General features: G+C 36.2%; 2 protein-coding genes across 2 annotated transcripts; one reads left to right on the forward strand and one right to left on the reverse strand.

The window, feature by feature from the left end:
* Positions 1-11,652: 11,652 nt before the first annotated feature.
* Positions 11,653-12,341, forward strand: LOC149928599 (uncharacterized). Its single transcript, XM_090157943.1, has 3 exons — positions 11,653-11,663; positions 11,722-12,277; positions 12,333-12,341. Coding segments are annotated over exons 1-3 (567 nt in total). The 5' UTR covers positions 11,653-11,661.
* A 7,642-nt stretch (positions 12,342-19,983) lies between these two features.
* On the reverse strand, positions 19,984-23,113 carry LOC149928600 (uncharacterized). The gene is made up of 12 exons (XM_090157944.1): positions 22,900-23,113; positions 22,315-22,843; positions 22,112-22,259; positions 21,923-22,061; positions 21,550-21,868; positions 21,391-21,491; positions 21,027-21,335; positions 20,764-20,973; positions 20,601-20,711; positions 20,351-20,493; positions 20,040-20,291; positions 19,984-19,995 (listed from the first exon to the last, which is right to left on the reverse strand). The coding sequence occupies exons 1-12, from the start codon at positions 23,111-23,113 to the stop codon at positions 19,984-19,986; spliced, it is 2,487 nt and encodes an 828-aa protein (XP_090014070.1).
* Positions 23,114-27,139: the final 4,026 nt, after the last annotated feature.

Genomic DNA, 27,139 nt, shown 5'->3' on the forward strand with positions numbered 1-27,139 from the left:
AACAAATATATTCAGTGTCCAAGTTGCGAGAAACGAATACGTAGTTATAAATTAAGAACCCATAAATGTAAACGTACATCGTGTACAACGTGCAATCAATCGTTTAAATCACAACTGAGTCGACATATTAGACGTTGCAGTCTAAACCCTCACAAAGTAAACTTAGGCAAAGTAGAAGCGGAAATAATAATCAGCTAGGCTAATACCCAAGGCACCACCTTAGGCCTAAGTCATCAAGCGACTTTTGAAGCCATTAATTCAGGTGGCCGGGTTTCAATGCGTAGGAGGGTGGTGGCAAGCCCTGCATGCCACGCGTTCGAGCCAACAGCTCCCTACACTAACTATTACCGTTAACCTCAACAAGTTTTTGTGGAAGGGGAAACCGAAGGTCTCGAGGGAAAACCCCTTAAACCAGTAGGGAGAGAACTTGCAAACTCTACGCAGAAGGAGTTGTTCCGAGTTTTCACCCAGTGCCACAAGCTGGGATCGAACCCGGCTCCTCTTGCTGCGAGGAGAAAGTGCTAACCACTCCGCCACCCCACCTCACGTTGTTCGATCTGGACTACCATCGCATCTCTTTGGAAATTTGACAAGTGCTTGGGTGGAACAAATGAAAACCCCTAAATGAATAAACAAAGATATAGAACTTAGACAATGGTTTAAATACGTGGAATGGTTTGGAGTTTAGGTTTTATCTACTATCAAATTCGTATACAATGGTTAAGTGCAACAAGAATCTAATGCAGCCGATTTTTCTCCACCCAACGTACAAGGCATATAGTAAGTCACATATACAGCCTACATAGACCTAAAATAGACTATGTCTTTTTGTTGAAACACTTCTACAGGCGTACATAGGCCTAAAATAGGCATAAATAGGACTAAATTAGATTAACGTACTTAAAATTAACTGGTAAAAAAACAGTAAGCCACGAATATATTTCCAAATTAAGTAATATTTTCATGTCTTTTTGTTGAAACACTTCTGCAGGCGCACATAGGCCAAAAATAGGCGTAAATAGGACTAAAATAGATTAACGTACTTAAATTGAACTGGTAAAAAAACCAGTAAGCATCGAATATATTTCCAAATTAATTAATATGTTCATGTCTTATTGTTGAAACACTTCTACTGGCGCACATAGTCCTGGAGTTTAGGGAGGGGGAAAGGGGGAGTGGTAAGCAGAGAGAGAATCTGGTGATTGGAAATTCTGGTGAATGGAAACGATAAGAAAAAGCGATTGGGGATGGGAGAGCAGATAGAATCTGGTGATTGGATATTCTGGTGATTGAGAGGGGGAGGGGGGAGGAGGAAGTAGAGAGGATCTTGTTATTACCATCTGGTGATTGGAATAAGATATCAGACTGATTATTCCAATCACCAGACGGTAATTCCCCTCTCTAATTTATCTCTTTCCTATCTTACTGCGAACAAGTAATTCAAAACATTCCCCCTCACGGTAACTCTATTTTTATGGGTTATTATAACGTGAACTTTTTATGTGAAACTCCTAATTCAAACTGCCTTGTGGATCATTCTGTTCGCCAGTTTTAATTTATCAAAGTGTAATAGTGAAATAACTCGTACACCGTCCAATACTTGCCTTGATAATGTATTCTTAAACTTGTCACTTACAATCACCGTACTCTCCGAACTTCTGATTACCGACCATTACCCCACTTATATAAACTATGACACCCTCATAAAAAATGGTCACTCCCCGTCGCTGCGAAAATTCAACATTCAAAACATTAAAACATTTGAACTCACAAGGAGAGTACCCGAGGTGTTTATTGCCGATTTTGTTCAAAGTCGGCCGTAATGTAGACCTATATGAGAAATGAAATTTCCAAAAGGAGACGTTGCACTACCCATTCGTTTTGCTATAGCAACCGAAAATGTTTTTGATCACTTAAAACAATAAAATCTCCATTTAAAAAAGCATGGGATTTTCTCGGTTTCAAAATTTTTAAAAAATTTTAAAATCACGAAATGTCTAATTTGGAGCACATTTAGGTAAATTTCATCAAGTTTGGGTAAATTGACACATTTTTAGAGTAAATTTGTAACAAATTTTGGGTAAAATAAGGGAAAAATCTTATTTTGGTTGTAAGTGGTCAAAAACATTTTTGGTTGCCATGGCAAATCTTATGGGTAGTGCAACGTCTCCTTTTGGAAAATTTCATATCTCATATAGGTCCACATTACGGCCGACTTTGAACTAAATCGGCAATAAACACCTCGGGTACCCTCCTTGTCAGTCTTAAAGGAGTTAATTAGACCCCTGTACTTGACAGCAAGGACATTAATGAAGCATATGAAATCTTTGAATCCCTCATCTCCCCAGAATATTTTAAAGCTTTTCCACTTAAGACTTTTTTTGCTAAAAAGGACTCCTGACCTTATGTCCATGATTTGAAGAAAAAAAATTACAAAAATTATGTAAGCGACATCCCACCCCATTTAATAAAGAAAGCTACTTATATTAATGAAATTGTTGCAACAACTAAATTAGGAGTACTCGCATTCCTTTTTATTATCAAAAAGTCGCCCGTGTAGGGTCTAATAGAGAAATATTTCAAACTATTAATAATTTACTGGGAAGAAATTCTGACGCTAATCGTAATATTCCTTTGGAACCCAAAACTTTAAATCAATTTTTTACTTCCGAAAATCAGCTCATCCCAGCTTACTCTGGACTCGGCTACCCCTCGCCCATTCCTTATACTAAGATGCTTTCTCCCTTGACACCCGTTGAAGTTAAAGATATAACTAAATCTTTGGCCTCGGGCTCCGCCCCAGGCTTGGATGAATTTCACCCCCGCCCTCTTAAATTTGCTATTGACTCTCTTCTGGTCCCTCTAGTGTATCTCATCAATCTGTCTTTCTCCCTAGGTAAATTATCCTGAAAAACTTAAACGAACAATAATTATCCCCATCTGTAAAAAAGGTGAGATAGACAACCCGTCCAACTATCGACCCATCTCACTTCTTCCTTTAATGAAAAAAAATTGATAAATCTTTTCTTAATCGCCTTGAGTCTTTTTCAAAAAACTTTGGCCTCATATCGGACTATAAGTTTGGATTTCGTCCGGAGATGGACACTGTCAACGCTATTGCGAAGGTTTATCATAAAATTATTAATAAATTGGAGTTGGACAACCTCTGTATTGGCGTTTTTCTAGACCTCCTCAAGGCCTTTGACAGTGTCCCATACACTCGTCTTATCAATAAATTATAAATATGAGTTATTAGAGGCAACGCAGGTTTAAGGCTTCAAAGCCACCTCTCAAACTGATCTTGCTTCAAAAAAGTGGCTGGAAAGCTCTCATTCGCTTCTGCCCTGGGATCGGGAGTCCCCCAGGGGTCTATAATATCCCCCATGTTGTTTAATATCTATATAAATGATCTTGTAAACTTGATCGCTGAGGGTTCACTTTTTTATATGCAGAGGCTCCATTATTATTTTTCGGCGGTAAATGTATTGGCTTCATCGCTGAATCGATTAATAGATATGTTTCTAACATCTACAATTGGCTAAAAGGCAATGATCTTACACTTAATTATTATAAAAGCGAATATATGATATTTTGTAACCGGAGAAAGAAAATTATCATCAACACACTTGCTAATGAAATACGCGATCTACGGTCCGAAATTGCTACTCTGATAAGTGAACCTAACGCAAATCATTCTACTGGCTACACTGTATCTTCGGTTCCATTTTTGGGACCTTATTCTTTCACTGGGTGTCTTTCATTGCCTGACCCCCAGCATACAAATTTTCCTAAAGCTATATCTGTCAAGCCCAATACTTTTCAATCTTCTTCATCTTCAACTATTCGTCCTTATAAAGTCACTTAAATGATTAACCCAGTGGCCCAGTCATCCCTTCTCAGTTTCGTTATCTCGTTCATAAACCTGTTCGTGAAAGCTTTAAATGGATTAAAACTGATACTAAACTTAAGTATGTCGACACGCACTTGAAGCCTACCCAAAATGCCCTTCTTGTAACTAGGCTCTCTCCTGATACAACTGAAAGTGACATTCTACGTACCCTTCAAGATTAAGCTGAACTACAATCTATAAAATGCACTAAACTTAAAACTAATTATAACTTTTATTCGTCCTTTCACATCAATGCTGACCTATCTGAATTTTCAACTGTATGTTCAAAGTGTTTCATGGTAGTCTGCGTGATGAGCACTTACATGCTCAAACTTCTAGCGACCATTAATATCAAAATCTATCAATATTGAGTATCAAAATGTTGGCGGTCTACGCACTAAATCGGAAATTTTCTTTCAAAATGTAAATTTAACTTCTCTCGATATAATCTGTAAAACTGAAACCTGGTTTAATACTAGCCACTTTAACTCGGACTATTTCCCTTGTAATTATACAATGTTTCGTTAAGATAGAGACAATTTTATTAATCCCGATATTGGCGGCGGGGTTGCCCTTCTAGTTATTAAAAATTAATTCACTGTCATACGTCGTACAGATTTGGAGGTTAAACCGGAATGCGTCTTTGTTGAGGTCAAACTTAACTCTATAACCTCTCTCATTATTAAAATATTCATTTGTCCCCACGTAATGATGAACAATTTTATGGAACTTTTAGTACACATTGGCAACTTCATTCTAAAAATTTAAATCTAGATAATGAAATTATTATTCAAGGGGACTTTAATTTGCCAAAGGTTGACTGGTGTCAGCATAGCACAGTTGACTGCTCCTACTCTATTCAGAAAATAACGTCACGTATCTTTGACATATGTTACTCAAGTAATTGGCGAGCAATCTGCGAGCTCAGAAATTCTTCTGGAAATAACCTCAATCTCTGCTTTACTAATGTCAACTATTTCAAAATTTTGCCCATGGAAAATCCTCTTTTAAAAATTGAGAAACCTCACCCACAGTTTACTTTGAAATATTTTTTTGACCTTGAAGGAACCATTCCTCAAACCTACGAATCTTATAACTATATGCAAGGGGACTATCTTAAGTTATATACTTACCTTCGTGATTTTGACTGGTCTCAGTTTCATAGTGAAAGCGATGTGGATATATGTGTTGATATACTGACTAGCGTTATTAAATCAGCCATGGACACTTCAATCACGAATATCGCTCGTAAAAGCTATAAAAACTATCCTATCTGGTATTCTGTAGAACTAATAGCGGCTTTGAAGCGCAAAAAATGTTTTCATAAAAAATTTAAGAGGACTAGAAATTCTAAAAATTTTGATCAATATGGACATTTTCGTTCTACATCTAAAACTCTGATATATAGAGATAATAAATAAAACACGAAGAATATCCGCGATATGGCCCTTAAACATTTAAAAATGTTCTGGGGGTATATCAACAAAAATATTAAGAGAAAACCCACGGACATTAGCCTAAAACAAGGTCATAATCCAAACGAACTACCAAATGAGTGTCGTAGCATTTTTTCCAAAATCTCGGTTGATAATTCTCTCGTTGACAAAATCTTCGACTACGATACAAATTATTATCACTCTGATACTTACAGTAACGTTACTATTACACAATTAGATATTAAAGAGGCGATAATGGACTTAAAATTAACCTTTTCGACAGGAATCGATAACATTCCAGCATTTATAATAAAAGGTGGCGGGGATTTACTTCTTCTAAAAAACATATTGAACACTTTAATCAATTCTAACAAGTTCCCTAATTTTTGGAAGGCGTCTGTTGATAGTCCAATTTACAAAAACGGTTTTGCTGGAGATCCTAAGAATTATAGGAGAATATCTCGTCTTTATGTTTTCGCTAAATTATTTCACCGTATTATGCGTAAATATATCTCCAATTGGTTCAACACATTTCCCAACTTTTCACAGCACGGCTTCCTTAAATGCAAAAGCGTAGAGACTAATCACATTTGTTTTTGAAATAAAGTCAATGAGGTTATTGAAAATCAAAAACAAATACACGTCATTCTTCTCGATCTAGCAAAAGCCTTGGATCGAGTTTCGCATCCGCTTCTGTTAAAAAATTAGATCGGCTTGTGTTCATGGTGATTTTTTGCACTGGCTAAGTAACTATCTGAACAATCATTGAAATGTCTTAAAATGTAACGGTACTGTTACCGATGTGGGTTACGGTGTAAACTGTGGGGAACCCCAAGGCAGTTCCCTGAGCCCTCTTTTATTTAACATCTACATTTACGATTTAAAATTTGTAATTAAACATTCAAATCTATACCAGTTTGCTGATGACAATAAATTATGCAGGGCCTTAAATAATGGAATATATTGTTTTAAATTGCAAAAAGACCTGTCCAAAGTTGCTTCATGGTGCTCCAACAATAACTTACCACTCGAAATCCATTCTCATTTCATTTAATAGGAAAACTGAAATAATTAGGTTTGATTATATAATTTACGGCGACACTGTCCCACGCAGGGACTTGGTCTAAGACCTCGGAGTTTACCTCGACAAAGGGCAATTTTTCCCGAGATCAGATCCAATACACAGTAAATAGCTGCAGGAGACTGTTAGGGGTTATTCTACAAATTTCCAAAAAAAATTAATTATACATTTTCTGGTCTAGTGGTTTTTGGTCTATTTTCGATTGATTCATTATTTACCTTCTGTGGTTGAGTTTTATAAAAGTTAACGAGGAATTTCTTATGGTATTTCGCTTCTACTGCGACCAAATCCAATGAATCGCCAATTCTCGCTAGAACTTCATCACTCCAGCTGTCGTTCTGCAATCGAGTTCTATTTTTAGTTCTTTCTATGAACTATAGAGTTCTAGCTTCTTGGACCTTATTTCTGTACTTCTGCCCTTTTTTATCGCTAGCTTGGTCAGCCAATTTACCACAAAACAAACAGATCAATTTTAAATCGAATGCATTAACCGATGAGCGTAGGCATTGCCTACGGTCCCAAGTTTTATTTATCGAATAAGCTAGATAAGCGACAGCCTAAACTATTGGAGATGTACATGTATATTGCTTCTACACTCAACGTGAAACGTCACTGATTCAATATTTAATAGAAATTGATGCAGGCCATCTGATCTGGAAAAACTTGCGTGTATTATTGTATCGATACCTCTTGCAACTTCTACGGTTTCCTCTTGATTTAAATCCTGATGAGAAATCAAGCATTTCATTCTGATTTAAGAACACACGTTATACTGTCGAAAGCTTAGTCTTTCAAATATTAAAAACAACATACGTGATTTAAAGGCAAACGCTCATAATTAATAGTCTAGAGGCAACAGAAAATAATCGTGCACTTTTGGATTAAAGCATGCAAATTAGTGGAAAAATACTTTGAAGTATGTAGAATCAAAAAAAAGATTAGAGGCATTCTCTACCTCTGCTGTGACAGGTGTGACAAGCTGTCAAAGTTGATGAAAAAGTGGAAACTTACCTTTTTGAACAACCCTTTCGAAAGGCAGCCGGGTGCGCGCGCCGCTTGCCGCTTTGCGCTATGGAGAAGAAACGGGGGTTAGTCTGTAAAGGTAAACACCAGCCGAATACGCCTAGATTCGCAGTGTGTTGATACAATATGTATATGTAATATTTTTAAATTCAACTGCCTTATTGCGTTAGATGATAAAACGTTTTTTAACATAACCTATAATATTAATTAGCGTGTTTATTTTCCATTAGTCTTACATTTTTCAAACTTTTTCAATTATCCATTTCAATTTTTTTTGATAAACTATTAAAAATCGTTTTCGTATCCTCCACATTTACAATTACCCCGACCACCTTTGACACAACCATTTTTTACCATCTCTCTACAGACATCACCTGCTGGTGGCAGAGTCATCCAAAGAGGTTGCCATTTATGACCAGTTTCACTTTTAAAATTATTCCACCCAAAACTCGACGGTTCTGGTAAAATGGGTTCTCTTCTTAGAGCTTGACCCTACACGTGACCCGCGTTGAAAGCTACACGTAATAAGTGTTGCAATAATGCGTCTTGTGTTGGTGGAATTAGTTCAATTTCGCGGTTTTTCTTGGTGAAAAGACTTGGTCTCGCTTTATTAACTTCTTCATCGATATTGCAACGATAGTACATTAAGACTAAGAACCTCTCAATCAACTGCAAAACCTCTTTAAGGTCCGATTTAGTAGGACACAACGATAGTTGTTTAAAAGCCGGAGTTACGTCTTGGAAACACTTCCATGTTGACCACGCAGTTTTTTACCTTTTCCATTAAAACAGTAAGTTGTGTCGCATCCTGTCAACGCGTGAAAAACTGGCAAGGCTTTCGCTTTGTCTCTACCCAATTGACTTGATAACCGTGTGGCGTTTATGTAACGAAAAATCTTTACCAGATCCAAAGGCTCTAACCATAGGTTCGCGAGGAATCTTGTTCACGAGGCTGATACCTAGAGTCAAGACCTCAGTATCCACAGTTCTAAGCAGGATGGATTTCATTCCCTGCTTCGCTTCGTCTAGAGCGTGTAGGAACATCCTGGTATCAGCTTCTTCGTGGGAGCATGGAGAAAGGATTTTAAGATTACCTTTGATGGAACTAAGAAAATTTTGTCTGTTCGTAATGTATATAGCTCCAGGATATTTAGCTGTAACGGCGTCGACACTCAAGAATCTAAAGAGTTCTTTCTTGTTTTCTTTTTATCTTAAAAACTCTGGCCAGTTTTTTGGTAAATCCTTGCGACCATCCACTCTTATTCTTGCACCTTTACCACGCTTCTTCCTTGCGTTCTCTGTAAGGCTACCCGTTGTGTACACGTCAAAGGCAACGTCAACACGACGAACGCAACCGGTAAACTGACCAACTATGTAGTTAGAAAATGTCGCAGCGTAATCTAAAAATGTTTTAGCGTTTCCACGCTTTATCATATTGGTGATTGCAGCGCCGTCGATGATGACCATGTCGGATTCGAGACCTGATTTTAGAATATCCTCCTAGTCTTTCAACAGATCTTCTAAACACGAAAGTAAATCGGATTTGTTGCAAAACCTCATGTTTCCATTATTCGTCAACGATGGCGGAAAAGCTTGATTTGCATGATTAAAAAAAACATCAAGGTCTCCACTTCCTACTTGAGACGCTTTATAAAGTCTCGAAAATAAATTTATGTCGCTTTTAATACTCGAAATTTGAAGCTGGCCTTAGCATTACTCTTTTTGTGGCGGTCTGCTGAAAAGTGGAAATTTGTTTTTCTTCAGAACATCCGTAATTTCCACGGTACAATCGACAAGACGCTTGCGAAATAGCTCATTTGATTGGAGTTCCCCAATGGTTTTTATATTTTTTAGAGAATTCGCTATTCTTTTGTCAAAAATTTGCCGTTTATCCAAAATAAGCAAATCTTCGCTTGCATCGGCAAACGGATTTCCCATGTCATTCATGACTGATATGAGTGACTGGACGCCTTCTAAAAATTTGTTGTGAGAAGTTGGCGTCTTGATGAAATGTCTGATTTTTAGAACTTCTGAATCCAATACTATCTGTAAATTGTTGATCCACTCGACAAATCTCAGGTCCCGCTACCATCCATCGCAATAGAGATGTAAGCTTTTCCATCGGGGTTCTATTGTGTGTGTGAAAGGTTTTTTCCAACTGACAGCCACGCGCCAGTTTCGCAATACCGTATACTTAACTGACTAGCTATGATATATTACCAAGTTAAAGTATGCACCTGTAGATTTACTACAAATTTACCACGGAAAATAAAGTAAAATAATCTACTTTTAGTCTATTCCGCTGAATCCGCTCACAAAATTAAGTATAATTACGATTTTCTTTCGTTGGAATTATTTAATTTCAATTTTTAAAAACATAAATAATTTCAATGAAAAAAAAATCGGGCTTATACTTAATTTTGGAGCGGAATAAACTGAAAATAAGTTATTTTAACATTTCATTATCCCTTTAAGAGAGTAAGAATAAGCTTTTTTATTATTTTAATGAAAATTTTTATAATTTATATAAGAATATGGCTGCTCTTATTAAGTTCCTTAAACAATATTATATGTATATTTAGAGGATAAAAATATGTAATAACTTTAAAGTCGAAGGGGAACTTGAAAATATACACGGTGTTCTTAAATATCTATATCTTTAAATAGTGTATCAACACCCTGCGAATCTACGCGTATTCGGCTTGAGTTTACCGTTATAGAATGACCCCCGTCTCTTCTCTATAGCGCAAAGCGGCGAGCGGCGCGCGCACCTGGCTGCCTTTCGAAAGGGTTGTTCAAAAAGGTAAGTTTACACTTTTTCTTCAACTTTGACAGCTTGTCACACCTGTCACAGCAGAGGTAGAGAATGCCTCTAACCTTTTTTTGATTCTACATACTTCAAAGTATTTTTTCACATATTTGCATGCTTTAATCAAAAAGTGCACGATTTGAGAAAAAAACCTCCGTTATCCTCTAGACTATAAAGTGATAATCTAAAAGTTAACTAAGCTCACAATAATATATTCCTTGGCGGCCATTGACCAAGAGTTCGTCAGAAGCTCACCTTCTAAAGGTGGGGACTTTTGGTAATTTTTTTGCGTCAAAATTTACCTATGTAGCAATTTTCATCGTTATAGGAAAATGTTCCTGAGCTAATAGCACAAAGGCTGAGTCGGCCCTCCTTTTATTTCTCCATAGACAAACTCTTCCGAGGAAAGGTATATTTTAGCTTTGCAAATTGTTAAATTTTTCACTTTGCTTACAGCAGTCTTATCATAGAACAAAATTATAGAATAACAAGTTGGCAAGTTTGCAAAAATATACCTCTCCTTGGAAGAATTTTCCCTTGGGTGTATGAATTATTGGACAAGGTACTCAATGATATTTTGCCATATTCAAAGCATCCCCAGTAGAAGGAAAGTGAGGGTGTGGCATCGATCCCGGGTTCGGGTTTGGGTTCGGGATCGAAATCCGGGATTTAAGGGATGAAATGGGGGTAAAATCATTGAAAAGTCAATGTATTTAGGGTATTTCTCGCGACGATTTGTTTTCCCGTATATCAACATATTGTGTCCAGGCCAACTTGTTCATTTATCTACGCTTATCTCGAAAGATACTTGAACGTATATCTTATCAAGTTTTATCGTACGGAATAAGTTGAAATGATGTAAAAATTGATAACCTAGGCGGCGCGTGCGCAGATTACCCCGGGGGACGCGGTTAATTTGAATTTAAGAGTTTTTTGACGTCATGGAATATGGGACGCGGTTAACGTGCGCGGATTGGGGCGCGGTTAATTTGAATTTAAAACATAGATTTGAGTGTTTTGACGTCATGGAATATTCGTTGTTAAAATGACGTAGAATGGAAATATTTTTAAACTTAATTTTAATATCATTGTAGTACTTAAATATGCTTGACACTTGAACCTTTCTCACGAGTATTTCAAACGAATATCTAAAGTTTAAGTATGAGAAACGTATCGTTCTCAAGTATTGTAATTGTACACGTGATTCCGTATGAGGACCGGGTAAATTCCTATATACGTAACGCGATACACTTCAAAATGCGTATACGTAGAATGGAATTAATTTTAAACTCCATTTTAAAAAATAAGATATCGAAGATAAATAATTTCAGAGTATAAAAAGGGAAAACCGTATAATAGTAAGACCATATTTAGAAAGTTCACCATCTGAATTGTATTGGAAGTGACTTCGAGGAACCTTAAAATGTAAGTAGGAATACTCAGTGATAATTCTTAACTTTGTCTTAATGTATTTATTTTATAGGAATTGTTCATTTCCTGTGTCTGCTGACAAAGGGTTAATCGTTTATGCAGATGAAACCATCTACTGCGGTCTATTAGATTTAACAAAGGGTATCAAACTAACAGAAGCGGAACTGCAAGAGCTATGGACAAAGAAAGATGCCATTGAAGCTTATTTCAATAACGAAGCTGAAACTTCGTGGGTTTTCACAGGTTCTGAAACTAAACGGTTTTCGGTTCATAGATTTGCCGAACAAAAGGTTTTAGATGTTAGACAAATGTACCATGGTTATGGAGTAAACTATGGAAAACTGTTACCGACTAAAGAGGGGGTAGCTTTCGCTCAATCTTCTTGGTTGAATTTCCTCGACCAGTACAAGTCTATTCAGAAGTGTTTAAAGAAAATCAAGGAAATAAAGGAGGCGATGACTAACGTTGTAATTAAACAATTACACGAAGCTCTTAAGAAAGCGTGCAATGGCTGTCAAATTGATCATCCATCTCAACTCCAGCATGATTGTATCATGACGGATTATTCTAAGCGCGTAGATTTGCATTTTTATGAAATAATTATGTCGGTAGATTGTGAAAATATTATTGAAATGTTTACTATTCGCTGTGAATTGTCGAAAGAAATTTTAAATAATATAATGTCACTAATAATATGCAATGCTAAAAACTTGTTAAAAAGTTAATAAAATTGATTGCACTAATGTTCCGATTCTCATTTACCATTATGGATTTAAGCTTACAACATCCAATGAATGGGCTTGTAGCCGGGTCCACCCAATGCGGAAAGTCATTCCTGGTGGGACGGTTGATTCAATATAAGAAGACCTGTATATCCCCTCCTCCGGAGAGGATAATATGGTGTTATACCGAGTATCAGCCGAAACTATTTCAATCAATATTAGAACACACACCTTCAGTCGAGTTTCACGAAGGGTTACTCGATGTTAATATATTAAACCCGCAAATTAGGAATTTAGTTATTTTAGACGATTTGTTATGCGAGATATCTAATAATAAAGATGTAACTAATTTATTTATTCGTGGATCTCATCACAGAAACACCTCCGTACTAATTTTAATGCAAAACCTTTATTACCCCGGAAAAGAAATAAGAACTTTAAATTTAAATGCTCATTATCTATTTATTTTTAAATCACCACGAGATAAATCAACAATTTATCATCTCGCGAGGCAGATATCTCCAACCAATAGCAAATACGTTATTGATGCGTTTCAACAAGCTACGTCACGGAAATTTGGGTATTTATTAGTTGACTTGAAACCTCACACCCCAGATCAGTATTTACTACGAACAGGTTTAATACCGGGTGAAGAATCGGCTGTCTTTATTCCAAAATGAAGTGTATTATAGAAGGGAATTTTTTTAGGGTTAATCGAGAGTGGATTATTAAAGAATTAGCTTACGTAGTATTAGAAACTGAAGAATCGGAAGTGTTTACTTTCAAATCTCCATGCCCTTTCAAAGAGCTTTCAAACGAAAATAAAAGACAATGCAGATGGATATCTCATAACATTTGTCATCTTCGATGGGATGACGGCGAACGTCCTTACAGAACGAGACGTGACATTTGCAATCAGATAGCGGAAAAAGCTACTTCGTTTTTCACCAAAGGTTTAGAAAAAGCTGCAGTATTATCGACACTCCTCGGTGTTCCAGTAACTAACATCGAAGATACCGGTTGTCCTAAATTATCAGAACTAGAAGACGTTGAATTAAACTGCCCTTTTCATTCCGAAACTGTTCATTGCGCTTTAAGAAAGGCTAAGAAAATCTCTAAATGGATGTCTCAAAACGAGTAAAGGAAAACCTAGACTTTCTACGTTTCCTGACATCCTGTAATCTAAATCAAAGAAAGACAGCTATTAAATACGCTAGCAAGGAAGCTATACTGGCTCTCGTTGAATGTTGTATAAATGTATTACACGGAACAATTGAACTGTCAGAACGTCATCGTAAGCGGTTAAAGAAACATAGCGCGGTTATACGAAACGTGTCGAAGAAGAATCCTATATCAAAACGACGAAAGATACTGGTACAAAAAGGTGGTTTTCTTCCATTTTTATTAGCGCCACTGCTATCTATCGTTAGCTCAGTCGCCGGAAGTGCAATAAGCCGAGCTATAAACCGATGATGGCTCGAAAAATGCTTCTAGTACCTGAAGATGTAATGGAGAGATTAAAAAACACTCCACCTTCCAAAACAGAAGAAACACCTGAACTTCAAAAAGAGAAGACACTCGATGATGAAATGAAATCTATTCTAGATAATCCAGATTTAAACGAATCAGAGAAATTAGCATTATACAATCAAACTCTCCAACGACGGTTAACTTACGTACGTAAAGAGCAAATCTCTCCCGTTATTGAAAACTCTGAACGGCCTAAAACCTGGTTCGCGCAAATATCTTATTCTCTACCTGCAACTTATGTTAGTGATGCGATTTCATTATACCGAGCGACTACGGAAGATCCGAGATATATTAGATGGACTAACTCAGGAGAGCTTTCTATTCGAGGACAAGTGATTGGAGGATCTAATATAATCGATCTTTTGTATGACGCTGTGAGAAAAACGCCTGGAACAGCGATTGATCCTATAGGAGTTACAGAGTTTTACGAGGGCATTCATAAGTCAAATATTTCAAAACGTTTAATTAAAAATCCTGTAAGATTGACACTGTTAAAAACATTCGCTGTATTTCATACACCACCAAGTAGTTCAATGTTATCATCATCTTCACCTAGTCCTCTAAGATCTTGGATACATACTAAATAAAATATATTAACCTGATAATTTTGTTCTCATTTCATAGTATAAGCCTACAATGGAAGGTTGTACAGAAACGGTCTCTTTAGGACTTTTAGCCTATTTATCACAATCATTTTCAAAATCACCGAAAATTATCACAGCTGTATTAATTATCATAGTTATTATAATATTAGAATTATTTAATTTCCTTTTTTGGCGTTACATGCCATTACATCAAAATATTACCCAATATGGAGAAAGAACTTGAGCAGATCTATACTAACCCCGCAGACCCAGGGTCATTCGCTGGAGTTCAAGCGCTCTATAATTCAGCTCGACATAAAGGTTTAAAGGTTTCATTGGAAAAAGTAAAACAATTTCTAATAAAGCAGGATACATATACGCTGCATAAACCTGCTAGAAGACGATTCAAACGAAATCGAACTATTGTTTATGGAATTGACGAACAGTGGCAAGCGGACTTGGCAGATTTTCAGAAGCTGTCTAAATATAATTCAGGATCTCGCTACGTATTATGTATTATCGACATATTTAGCAAATACGCTATGGCTGTAGCGGTTAAAAATAAGAAAGGTGTAACAATTTTAGAAGCGTTACGTAACGTTTTTGAAAAAGGCCGTCAACCGAAAAGAATTCAAAGTGATCATGGAAACGAATTTGTCTGTCAAGAAGTGCAGAGTGAATTAGAAAGAAGGAACATTAAATTTTTCGCTACCCGATCGGAAATGAAAGCGTCCATTATTGAAAGATTCATTAGAAGTTTTAAATCTCGTTTATATCGCTATTTCACGCAGAATAACACCCTTAAATATATCGACGTTTTAGATGATATTATAAACGCTTATAACAATAGTTATCATAGATCAATTAAATGTAAACCCGCGGAAGTTACTCTAGATAACTCTGCTAAAATATGGAAAAATCTTTACGGTTCGGTAAATTTTTCTCCTCCGTTAACATACGCGTTTGAAATTGGAGATATTTGTAGAATAAGTAGAAATTTATCAATTTTCGATAAGAAATATAACCCGAATTTTACTACAGAATTGTTTAAAATAGCTGAGAGACTACCACGTGACCCACCTGTATATAAGCTGATGGATTTAAATTCTAACCCCATTTTAGGAGTATTCTATCGAGAGGAGGTTCAGATTGTTGGTCGAGATTTAAAAGACTGTTACTTCATAATCGAAAAAGTAATAAAAAAGAGGAAAAAATCGGACGGTCGCGTAGAACTGTATGTCAAGTGGCAAGATTACGACCCTACATTTAATTCTTGGATACAAGAAGTGGATTTAAAATGAGTTTTTACGTAACGCTACCTTCAGATTCCTCGTCATTATATTACCAAGATAATAGCGTTGGTAAATTTCGAACGTATTTAGCTGAACCGTTAAGATTTGAGGAACAGTACGAAGTTGGGTTAGCGGAAATAAGCTATCCTCGGACATGGCATAACGTTCGAAAACCTAATCTATTGGTTATTAAAGACCCTCTCGAATATGATAAAATGACTGATAACCCTCTAGTTAAAGACCCTCTCGAATATGATAAAATAATTGAAGTTCCCGCGGGTTTTTATAAAACTCCGGAAGAACTATTACATGTTATGAACGTCCACAACCAAGAAGAAGAACAAGTTACATTCGCTTATTTAAATTATTCTAATCGAATTAAAGTTAAATTGCAACCGAAAATCAGAGCTGTAATTGGCCCCGATCTATCGATTTTACTAGGTTTTAAGGATAGAAGAGATAATGATTTCACCATTTTAAATTCAATGATAACCCCCTACCCAGTTGATATGAACGCTGGGTTACATTCCTTATTCGTTTATTCCGATCTGGTTGAAAATAGCGTTGTTGGGGATAGTTTAGCACCTCTATTAAGAATCATAAGCGTCGAAGAGAAAGCCGAGTCTAATGGGAAAACAACTACAAAAATATTTTCACAACCTCATTACCTACCAGTCGTGTGTAATAATATTAAGACTATAGAGATTAATATAACAGATGATTTAGGTGAGCCAATACAGTTTCATAGTGGAAAAGCTCACGTTGTATTACATTTTAAACCCCGTAAAATGTGGACTTCACTATAAACCTTTAATCATTCAGGACACACCTTCATTCTAGCTTAAGAGAGCGAACAGTTAACATCATGAGGTCTGAATATTCACCTTCAAGAACTGATTATGAAAGTTACTATTTAAACCAGGTTGGTTTCGGTGGAATACCTGTATATAGAGGTTTAGCCGTGCAAAGAGGACATGGACTAGGAAATATATTATCTTCAGCGTTTAGATTCGCGGTACCTTTACTGAAGAAAGGCGCTACTTACTTGGGAAAAAAACTTTTAAGTACCGGAGCGAAAGTAGCGACCGATGTTGTTAGCGGAGTCCCAATTAAAACAGCGCTTAAATCGCATTCTATTAACGCTGGAAGGGAAACTTTAGCTTCAGCAGCTGATGAAGCCATGAGACTAACATCTTCAGCTACGGATCATATTAAAAGAATGACGGGTTCCGGAAATAAAAGGAAACGAACTCAATCGAAAAGCGCCATTTCAACAGCAGGCAGGATAGCGAAAGGACGGTTCCCTAAACGTTCCGATATATTCTCATAATGTCCCTTTTACACCCGCACTCAGTTGAGTGTATAAATTCCGAGCTAGATTTGTTTCAAGTACCTATGACACAATCTTCGATTATTGGTGGAGAATGGGTTGAGTATAATCCAATATCAAATATAGTTGATAACGCATCAATTACATTTTCTATCAACGGTAACTCTGAAACGTATATAGACCTTTCACAAACTTTGCTGCACGTTCGAGTTAAGGTAACTAAAGATAATGGTCAACTACCGCAACCCGCGGTTCCAGGTGTTGCGGGTGGGGCCGCCGGAACTCCAGCTGACAATATCGCCCCCGAGAATTTGTTTCTTCATTCGCTTTTTAGCGACGTCCACGTATTTCTTAATGAAAGATCAGTAACACCTTCCAGTCAAAATTACGCTTATAAAAGTATGATACAAACTTTATTAACGTTCGGAGATTCTGCGAAAAAAAGTTATTTAACGAGTTCACTTTTCTATCGGGATACGCCTGGAAAGTTCGATTCATTTTTCGATAACGATGGTTTCTCTAAACGAGCGAGTTTAGCGCAAAAAGGGGCGATTGACTTGTTAGGCGTAGTCCATACTGATTTATGTCAACAACCACGCTTTTTATTAAATATGGTTGATTTGAAATTTAAATTCGATAAAAATAGAGCAGCTTTTTGCGTTCATTCCGACGTAAAATGTAAAGTGGAGATTTTATCAGCTTCCCTTTATCTGAGGAAAGTTAAAGTGATACCGGAACTATCGCTCGCTCAAGCCAAGGCGTTACAATATGGAACCGCTAAATATCCTGTAACTCGTTCGGAGTGCACCTCATTTTCTATACCCGCTGGACTTATGGCTAGTGTGCAAGATCATTTATTTACCGGACAAGCACCTAAGAAAGTTGTTATCGGGTTTGTGGAACAAAAAGCGTTTCTAGGAGATTTGAAAAAATCCCCGTACAACTTTCAACATTTCGATTTATCAAGCATTGGATTGTACATTGACGGTAGCAGCGTCCCTCATAAGGCGTTATCTCTAAACTTTGAGGAAAATCTATATATTCAAGCGTATTGCAATCTTTTCATTCAAACTAATCAGTGGAACGTAGATGAAGGGAATCAGATAAGTCGGGAAGATTACCCTAACGGAAATTGTTTATTCGCGTACAATTTAACCTCGGATCTTAATAACAACGCTAATCACTTGCATCTTGTAAAAAACAGTAACCTGAGATTAGAATTAAAATTTGCAAAACCGTTACCGGAGACGATTTCCATTCTAATTTACGCCGAGTTTCAAAATTTGATTGAAATTGATAAAAATCGAACCGTGATTTTCGATTACAGTAATTAATGGATTCGCTACAGATAACTAAAATACTTGAAAAAGATTTAAGTACTAAAAGTATATTTCAAGGCGTGTTCGCGGCTGACAAGCTACCTAAATACGTAAAAATATTCCCTTCTCTATTTATTGTAAATACCGATACGAGTGCTGAACCTGGAGAACACTGGGTTCTAATATATTTTTCTAAACATAAAAATTGTGAATTCATGGATTCCTTTGGAAACCCGCCAGATTATTTTAAATTTAATGACTTTATTGAACGAAACAGTAAAACTGTAACTTTTAATTCTAATCAATTACAGAGTAATTCTAGTAATACGTGTGGAGCATTCTGTATCTATTTTGCTATAAACAGGTGTAAAGGAATAGAAATGTATAACATTGTGTCTAGGTTTAAGAAAGATAAATATGTAAACGATAAAATGATTAAAGAGTTTATGTGCAAAATGTATTCAATAAAATAATTTTTTACAATTTATAGCAATAGCAGTTTTTTTTTATATATACATAAATACAAGCATTCATTATAATTTTTCAATATCTTTATGACCGTGCGCTAATGTACGAACCCCGCAGGGTAGAATGTATCTCTTATCATCATTTGGTGATAAACAAAGTTTTCTAGTATTTATAGTAAATAGTTCATGCTTGAAACTAGCTATACGCATCATCTCGGCTGACATGGTTTCTTGATTAAAAAGACAACGTTCATAGTCTTCGTGGCGGATGACGTTTCTAATAACGTTCATGGCAACGCCCTTACAAACCTTTTTATGGTTTAAAATTGACTCTAAAGATTTCCCCAATCGCAACTCCTTTTCTATCTCTTCAGCGGTCTTAGACTCCCCGTACAATTTAATAGAATAAAGCTTTGGACGAAGTCCTACAAAGCTTTGAATTAACTGCGAATTTGTCTCGTCTTTAAAATAACCGAGAGCTTTTTTATTCTGATTAGAATGAAGGAAATGCGAAGGTGGATAATCAGAGAAGTCAAAGCGGTTTTTATGAACTTCAAAGTCTTTATAAACATCATCCGTCTTAATGTTGTACGTTAAACTGTCTGTAAATATTTTATATATTAGTACTATTTAAATAAAAAATGCATATTAAATTAAATTACCAGTGTCTGTAAATAATAGTGATGCTTTGTCCCCGTACGTATTTTTTATGAATCCATAATGGAACCGATACATGAGCTCCTTGGATAAATCTAGAATGGTGAATCCGGTAAATATAGGCCGGTTAAGAACAATTTTAGCTCTCTTCTTATGAGCGCCGGCTAACTCTTCATTAAAGATGGTAAAGTGTTCAAACTGCGGGGAACTTGTAACTTTTAACATTCTTTCTGGTTTATGAATCAACTCGAAATTTATATGCTTCCGTAAATTTTCCATTGTTTTTCTAAAGAATTAAATGAAGTAAGGGAAAAAACAGCAATAAATTATTTAAATTGATTTACCCGAAAACAGAGTTAACCATTAGTTTCCAGAAATTCTTTTCAAATGAACTCTTGGATAATTTCCTCTGTTCAGTGTTGAATCTAACATATTTTTCTAACCATTTTCCTTGAGTGAAGGTTAGAGCTCGATGAACCTTGGTTATTTTCAAACCTAATTCTACATAATATTTTAAATTGCGGTAATGTACTATGTATTTCTCTTTATTATTTAAATTAGGAAGAAGTTTTGGTAGACTTTGATTCTCCTTAATATTTAATTTTCCTAAGAGATCTTTGGAGTATGGAGATAGCATATCATGTGTAATAACTTTAGATTCCGCCGCTACTGGGAGATCGTTATGTAAGTCATGCAACTCTGGAGGATATTCAAGATCCACCTGCAAAGGAAACAATTCTTTAAAAATATAATTCAATAATTATAACACTTGTTATTTACCTCTAAAATGTATCCGTTTTCAACGTTATTGGGAATACTCAGAATATTTTCACTGAGTGTTTGCAAATCATCCTCCTGAACCCACTGGAAGTCGCCTAGCGGTAGTGGTTCACACATAACAGCACCGTACAAATTATTAGCATCTTCAATTAAGTTAAATTAAGTTAATTAATATAATTAAAATTAAAATAATTAAAATAAAAAAATAAAAATAAAAAAAATTATTTATTTTTTTAAAAATGTAAATTACCTAAATAGCATATATAACTGCTCTCTTTAGACGAATCATATGTGTCGGCCATATATTTGTTATTCGCTTCAGAATAACGAGTTGAGATCATTGAAACACCGCCTCGAATCCCTAAAAATTCAATGTAAATACAATAATATTTAAAATATCACAAAAGCGTTACCCTTTTCAATAAATAAGTGTTGATCTATATCAAGTATGAGATCGAGGCGAACATCGGTCATCTTCAAAGCTGCTTGCCAGGCTAAACCTGGTGCGGTGTAAGCGTGAGCGGGATCTAATTTATAATGGGTTATAGATAATGTTCTAAAATTTTCAAAAACGTCGGCTAAGAGCAACGCATCGCTTTTCACATAGAGGTCGGTGTATTCCCCTACGAAAACCGAGGTTAAGAGATTTGAAATATTTATACTATAGTAATTTTACCTAATGTTTGAATATTAAACGCTGTCCAAACATTTTGGGCGTGTAAATAATCAGATTCTAAAATATTTTGATTTTTCAATGAACTGAAAAACGCTTCTCTAGGTGGCAGCATCGTCTCGTCAAATTTCTTTTCATCGTCCATATACTCGTATGGGTAGACCCCCTTCCGCAAAAGCAGTTGAACTTTCTCACTTTCAAAATATTTCTTAACAATCTGGAATTTACTGGCTCCTTCCAAAACGAGATTAGATACTAGAGCATCGAGGCTATCACTTAGAAATCGATAAGAGTCTAAAAACCGAAATCTCCCTAAAAAACAATAAAATTAATGTTAAGGTTAAATTCATAATTAAATATATTTTACCTAGTTTCAGCGAAATATAATTTTCGCTAGTGGAAGGAATACAGTCAAGTGTCTGTTCCTTAAAATGACCAATCTCCTGACATATAAGATGTAAATCGTATCTATGAAGATTTATTATTATTAGGTTTATTTCCTGGTTAATTAACTTAATAAATTCACCTGCTAAGGTTATGAAGGAAAATAGGGATAAATTCTGGAACTTTCTTTTGAAGATTACAGACGTTATGCGCTGGCCCCCTATATTTGCCGCTGAAATGGCAATGATCTCGAACAGCGGGCATATTTCCCTGATTTAGCTGCTTCTGACAAATGTAGCAATGCGTAGCAGCTTGAAACTGTTCCTCCTCCTCCGGGGTAATAATCATTGGTACATTTGTCTCAATGAGTTCCATCAACTCCTTCTCTAATTCCAGAATAGACTCCAGAAATCTTCGAGTTGCATCTTGTCCTCGATAGCAATCGGTTCGAACAGGTACACCTATAAGTATCCTATTGTAATATATCTAAAAGGGAATTTTGTCAAATAACTTACCGTCAGGTCCAACAAACACCCACGAATACGCGCAGCTGATGTGCATGTTTACTTTGCTGGTATTTATATCGGGATCTAGATCACATCCTTGAACTCTCGGTAGGATTGCTTCAAAATCGGCGTAAAATACATACTGCACCTAATAATTTCATTTCATTAAGAGTTAAATTAAATAATTTTTATTTTTACCTTTTCTGTCCACTCATATTTATCAAAATAAACCGTCTTCTTCTTAGTAGGGAAAACTGTTTTTTGGACGCCGTGAGTGGCGCATTCTTCGATATGCGCATCACGTCGCTGTTCAGCGTTGCTTCCACTGAATCGGTGAAGACACATTCTAATACAGAAAATAATTAGTATATTTCAAACTAATATATTGGAAACTAAATTACCTGCAATAATAACTTGTATTTCTGTGTTTTGTTAGATGCTGTAGCAGTTTTCCTAGGTCTCGTATAAGACAGTAATGTCTATTCCCATCGTCAATATCTTTAGTTTCGTCGGTGATGTATAGCAAATCAACCTCCCTTTCCTTACAACACTTGTTAGCGCTTACGTAAAGAGGGAATATGTCTCCCGAAAAGCCGAACACAGATATTGATAAATTATTCATTAATTCAAATTTTTTAAGTTCCGTAGCGTTTAATTTGAAAGGAAAAGATATATCACTGGTATCAAGTTCATTTTCATAAGGTGTATATTTGGAAACACGATTAGCGTTTTGAGTCCGAGGAACTGGGTGAAGTTTAGCGAGAATTGACCAGAGAAAACATTTCTCGTCATTTTCGTTTCTAATATTAAGAATCGCGTGACGTCGAGATAGTTTTTCAGGTAGTTCCATATACGATGACCCTCGCAACGGTTGGTAAGATGCTACATTTAATTCTACATACAGAACACGGTCAATTACCCAACCCGATCCTATCAAAAATATAATGTTTTAGTTCAAAATATAACTTATAAATTTTAGTACATACCTGTCGCTTCAAAGTTTTCCGCTGCTGACTGTATTGTTTCAAGACATTCATTCAGCTGGCTTTCAATGACATCGGGCGTTAATGTTGTTTGCATAGTGCTCCGGAAATAGGGTCGTACTTCCGCTCTTTGTTCCTCACCCCCTAAAGGTCTCATATAAACCGATCTTACGAGTAGGAACCATTTAATTCCACGTTTACTGGTGAGTCTTTCCATTAGAAATTTACTGAAAGCGGCTCGGTAACGTCCGATAAACATCCCCGCATCAATATCATAGTCTTCAGCATTGTAACGGATAGATGCTAACGTATCATTCAAGGCCTGGACCATACTTGGAGATGCTGGTGGTGTTTCATCAAGTATTGATGAGGCGGGAACAGGTGATGGCGTTGGGTTGTTGGGTAAATCCGCTGTAGATGGTTGGATAGATTCCAGTTGAATTTCTTGAAGCAGACTAGGTGAAGGTGGACGGTATGGCGATGGTGGACGGAAAGATGCTAGCGAACGTTGCATTGGTGACGGTGTGCGAGACAGGTCCATGGGTTCGGAAGGGCCGGGTGCGTTCAAGTCATGAGTTCGTTGATGGCTCTTGAAATGTTCCAATCTAGCAACATTCTTACCACATACTTCACAGACAAACGTATGTCTATCACCGTGTACTTCTCTAACATGCCGATTTAAGGAGGACTTGGTAGTGAAACTTTTCGCGCACGTAGGGCAAATATGTTGGGCTTTAGGCATCTTGAATATAGCTACCGCAGTTAACCGTGGAATGACCTCCTACAACGCTATACAACCTCTTTTATAGTATATTCAAGTATCATTTGAGAACAATACGTTTCTCATACTTAAAATATTCGTTTGAAATACTCGTGAGATAGGTTCAAGTGTTAAGCATATTTAAGTACTACTTACGCGTTAATGCTATTAAAATGAAGTTTAAAAATATTTCCATTCTACTTTAACAACAAATATTCCATGACGTCAAAACACTTCAATTCAAATTAACCGCGCCTCCCGGGGAATCTGCGCACGCGCCGCCTAGGTTATCAATTTTTACATCATTTCAACTTATTCCGTACGATAAAACTTGATAAGATATACGTTCAAGTATCTTTCGAGATAAGCGTAGATAAATGAACAAGTTGGCCTGGACACAATATGTTGATATACGGGAAAACAAATCGTCGCGAGAAATACCCTAAATACATTGACTTTTCGATGATTTTACCCCCATTTCATCCCTTAAATCCCGGATTTCGATCCCGAACCCAAACCCGAACCCGGGATCGATGCCACACCCTCACTTTCCTTCTACTATCCCCCAAAAAAATAACCCCGGTGCTATCCCAACCAGTAGATTTTTTTTATTATAATTATAAAAATATTACAAAAGTTATTGCATTAAACAAATTTCCAATATCAATAGAACAAAACACCAATTTAAGCCCGAAACTTTATTAAATTACCAAAGCAGCAAAATAAGAAAGAGAAAATAAAAAAAATCAAAATTATTAGAAAGCTCACGAAAGGTTAAATAAACGTGCAAGAACCTATTTTATAGAGAAAAACCAAACCATTGTATTATATGTCTTAAACCATAAAATTTATATTTAAAAACCAAAGTCAAAGCGAAAACCAAAACTAAGTGGAAGCACTAATAACAAGTTAGCAAGCTTGCCAAAATATACCTCTCCTCGGAAGAATTGTCCCTAGTGGTATTATTTTCTCGAGGTAACCCTTAAAGATATATCTCCGCAATTCAGAGTTATTTACTAAAAACGTCATCCCGGTTCTATCCCGCCCGGTATAAAATTGTAATTATTATTAAAATAAATGAGACGAAACAACCGATTTTAATTTATTCAAAATATAATAAATTAAGTAGTTACATTAGTGAGTTAGACATACAAAAACAATGCACAATTGAATTTAACCCTTTTTACAGTACAAATTTATCAGTTGAATATAATACGAAGCAAATTTTAATGAAAGAAATATCTACAGAGGGTATTTGTATTTTTCTCGCTTACGAAATACTTGCCGAATCTTTAACGCTCATTTTATTTCAACACTCGCCCTTGAAGAAGATACAGTAGAATAGCTTTATTCGACATCTGGTAGTGGACGACTCGTAGACTTCCAGTTGACGTTGAGACACATACCGCATGAAAAAGACCAATGCCGTCAAATTTCCAATATCATATAATGACTCGCACACCCAGGAAATCAATGACTGCATTAGGAATCGTAGATATCCAAATATCCACACCAAATGTATTAACAAGAAGCAAAAACCTTACCATCAACAAAGCGCAGAGAGTCACTTGAATAAACGACAGCTCGATAATCAATAAACGTTAAATAAACGCATTTGCGTTATTACAACTATATTTAAGACGATAAAAAAAACCGTAAATAAATAAAAAAACTAACAAAGTGGACCACCCACAGGTTCTACCCTTTAACCCTCTTATCTCTGCTGACTGCGCTAAAAGAAGATTTGACCTTTAAAATTGCATACGTAAAAAATATAGACTTTAAAAACCATTAATATACTCTTCCGCTAAGCTGAGTTTATAATTTTCACAGAAACATAATATGTATCGGTGGTTCTGTGGTAGAACATTCGCTTGTCATGTAGAAGGGCTCGGGTTCGAAACCTGGGCGGTGCATCCTTTTTAATCAACAGAGAAGACGTTACATTAGAATATCTTCAATGCAATAATTTAAATGAAACACGAAATTTCGTTCTACTTTAATAACACGCATCGGTGGCTCTTTGGTAGAGCACTCACCTGCCATGCAGGAGGGTCCGGGTTCAAAACCCGTCCGATGCAATCGCAATTTGATAATAGGACATATACCGTGAACATTTGGTGGACACCCCGCCTTATGGACGTTCAGACGTTTATCGTAACCCTCAGCAATCGGTCCGTTCGAAAAGTCAATACGTAGACGTTGGAGAGTAGAACACAAAGGAAACACTAATATCACAAAACCACAACACGTCACAAATGCACAATATACATCTACATTACAATCGCAACATCTCGAAAACGACTACTAAGGCACAACCGTCGCAGCTGTGAGCGTTGACGAACAAAACACCAAAAACCACTAACGCAAATATTATCCGTTAACGCTCACCGTCACGGCAGTTTTGCCACAATTTAGAATCAAAGAAACTGCGTACGCAGTGATTACGCTTTACAGGACACACACACAGACACAGTGATTGTGTAACCCCTCCTAGGTTTCATAGTACCCTCGGAGAGGTAAAAACTGCTTGGGCTCATGACGACAACCCATCGAAGCCTATAAAAATGAATGCAAACAAAAAATCGTAGACATGAATTATTAACATACAAGTAAAATAATCATAAAAAATAAATGAAAATAACCCAGCTAAGTAGCAAGTTAAATAAAATAATCGGCAATCAAGAAAAAGCCAATCTAAATACCCACAGTAAAAAACATTGTATTAACAGAAATATGCAATAAAAATATATAATAATAACCTAATCAAACAACAAGGTAATTCAAATACTTAGAAATCCAGAAAATGTCAATCCATACACGGTAATGAAAATTGTAATAGGAAATATACCTTACCGTTAACAATTCCCGGCTTATAACGCACACAAATTAAAACCTGAACTGAATATTAAAGGCTTAACAACAGCGCATATCTCAAACTATAAAACCAACGTAACCACATTAATGATAACGTATCACACATTTGAAGCCGATAAGAAAACACGTCAAATAAATTGGGAAGTTACGAGTAAAGTAAGCAAAACGTAAAAAGCGCGTTGTATACCACTTGAAATTCTATTCATAAATGACCCTTAACGGTTCAAAAGTACCGATAGACAAAAAAACTAAGTGGACCACTCACGGGTTCTACCCTTTAACCCTCGTTTCTCTCAGACTGCGTGAAAATAAGTTTTGACCTTTAAAATTTCATACGTAAAAAATGTAGACTGTAAAAACTATTTATATTATCTTCCGCCTTTCATGCAGGACGGCTCGGGTTCAAAACTCGCCCGATGCGATCGCAAAATGATACTATGGCGTATATCGTGAACATTTGGTAGAAACCTGGCCATTTGGACGTTGAGACACTTAACGTAACCCTAAGCACTCGGTCCGACCCAAACGTCGAAGATTCTTCACGTACAATCACAATTCGCAAAAGAAAATTATAATACACCCAATGACAAAAAGAGGGCACTTTTG

The sequence above is a fragment of the Leiobunum rupestre genome, chromosome 9 (assembly GCF_980474605.1).
Source record: "Leiobunum rupestre chromosome 9, qqLeiRupe1.1.hap1, whole genome shotgun sequence".
NCBI lineage: Eukaryota > Metazoa > Arthropoda > Arachnida > Opiliones > Sclerosomatidae > Leiobunum > Leiobunum rupestre.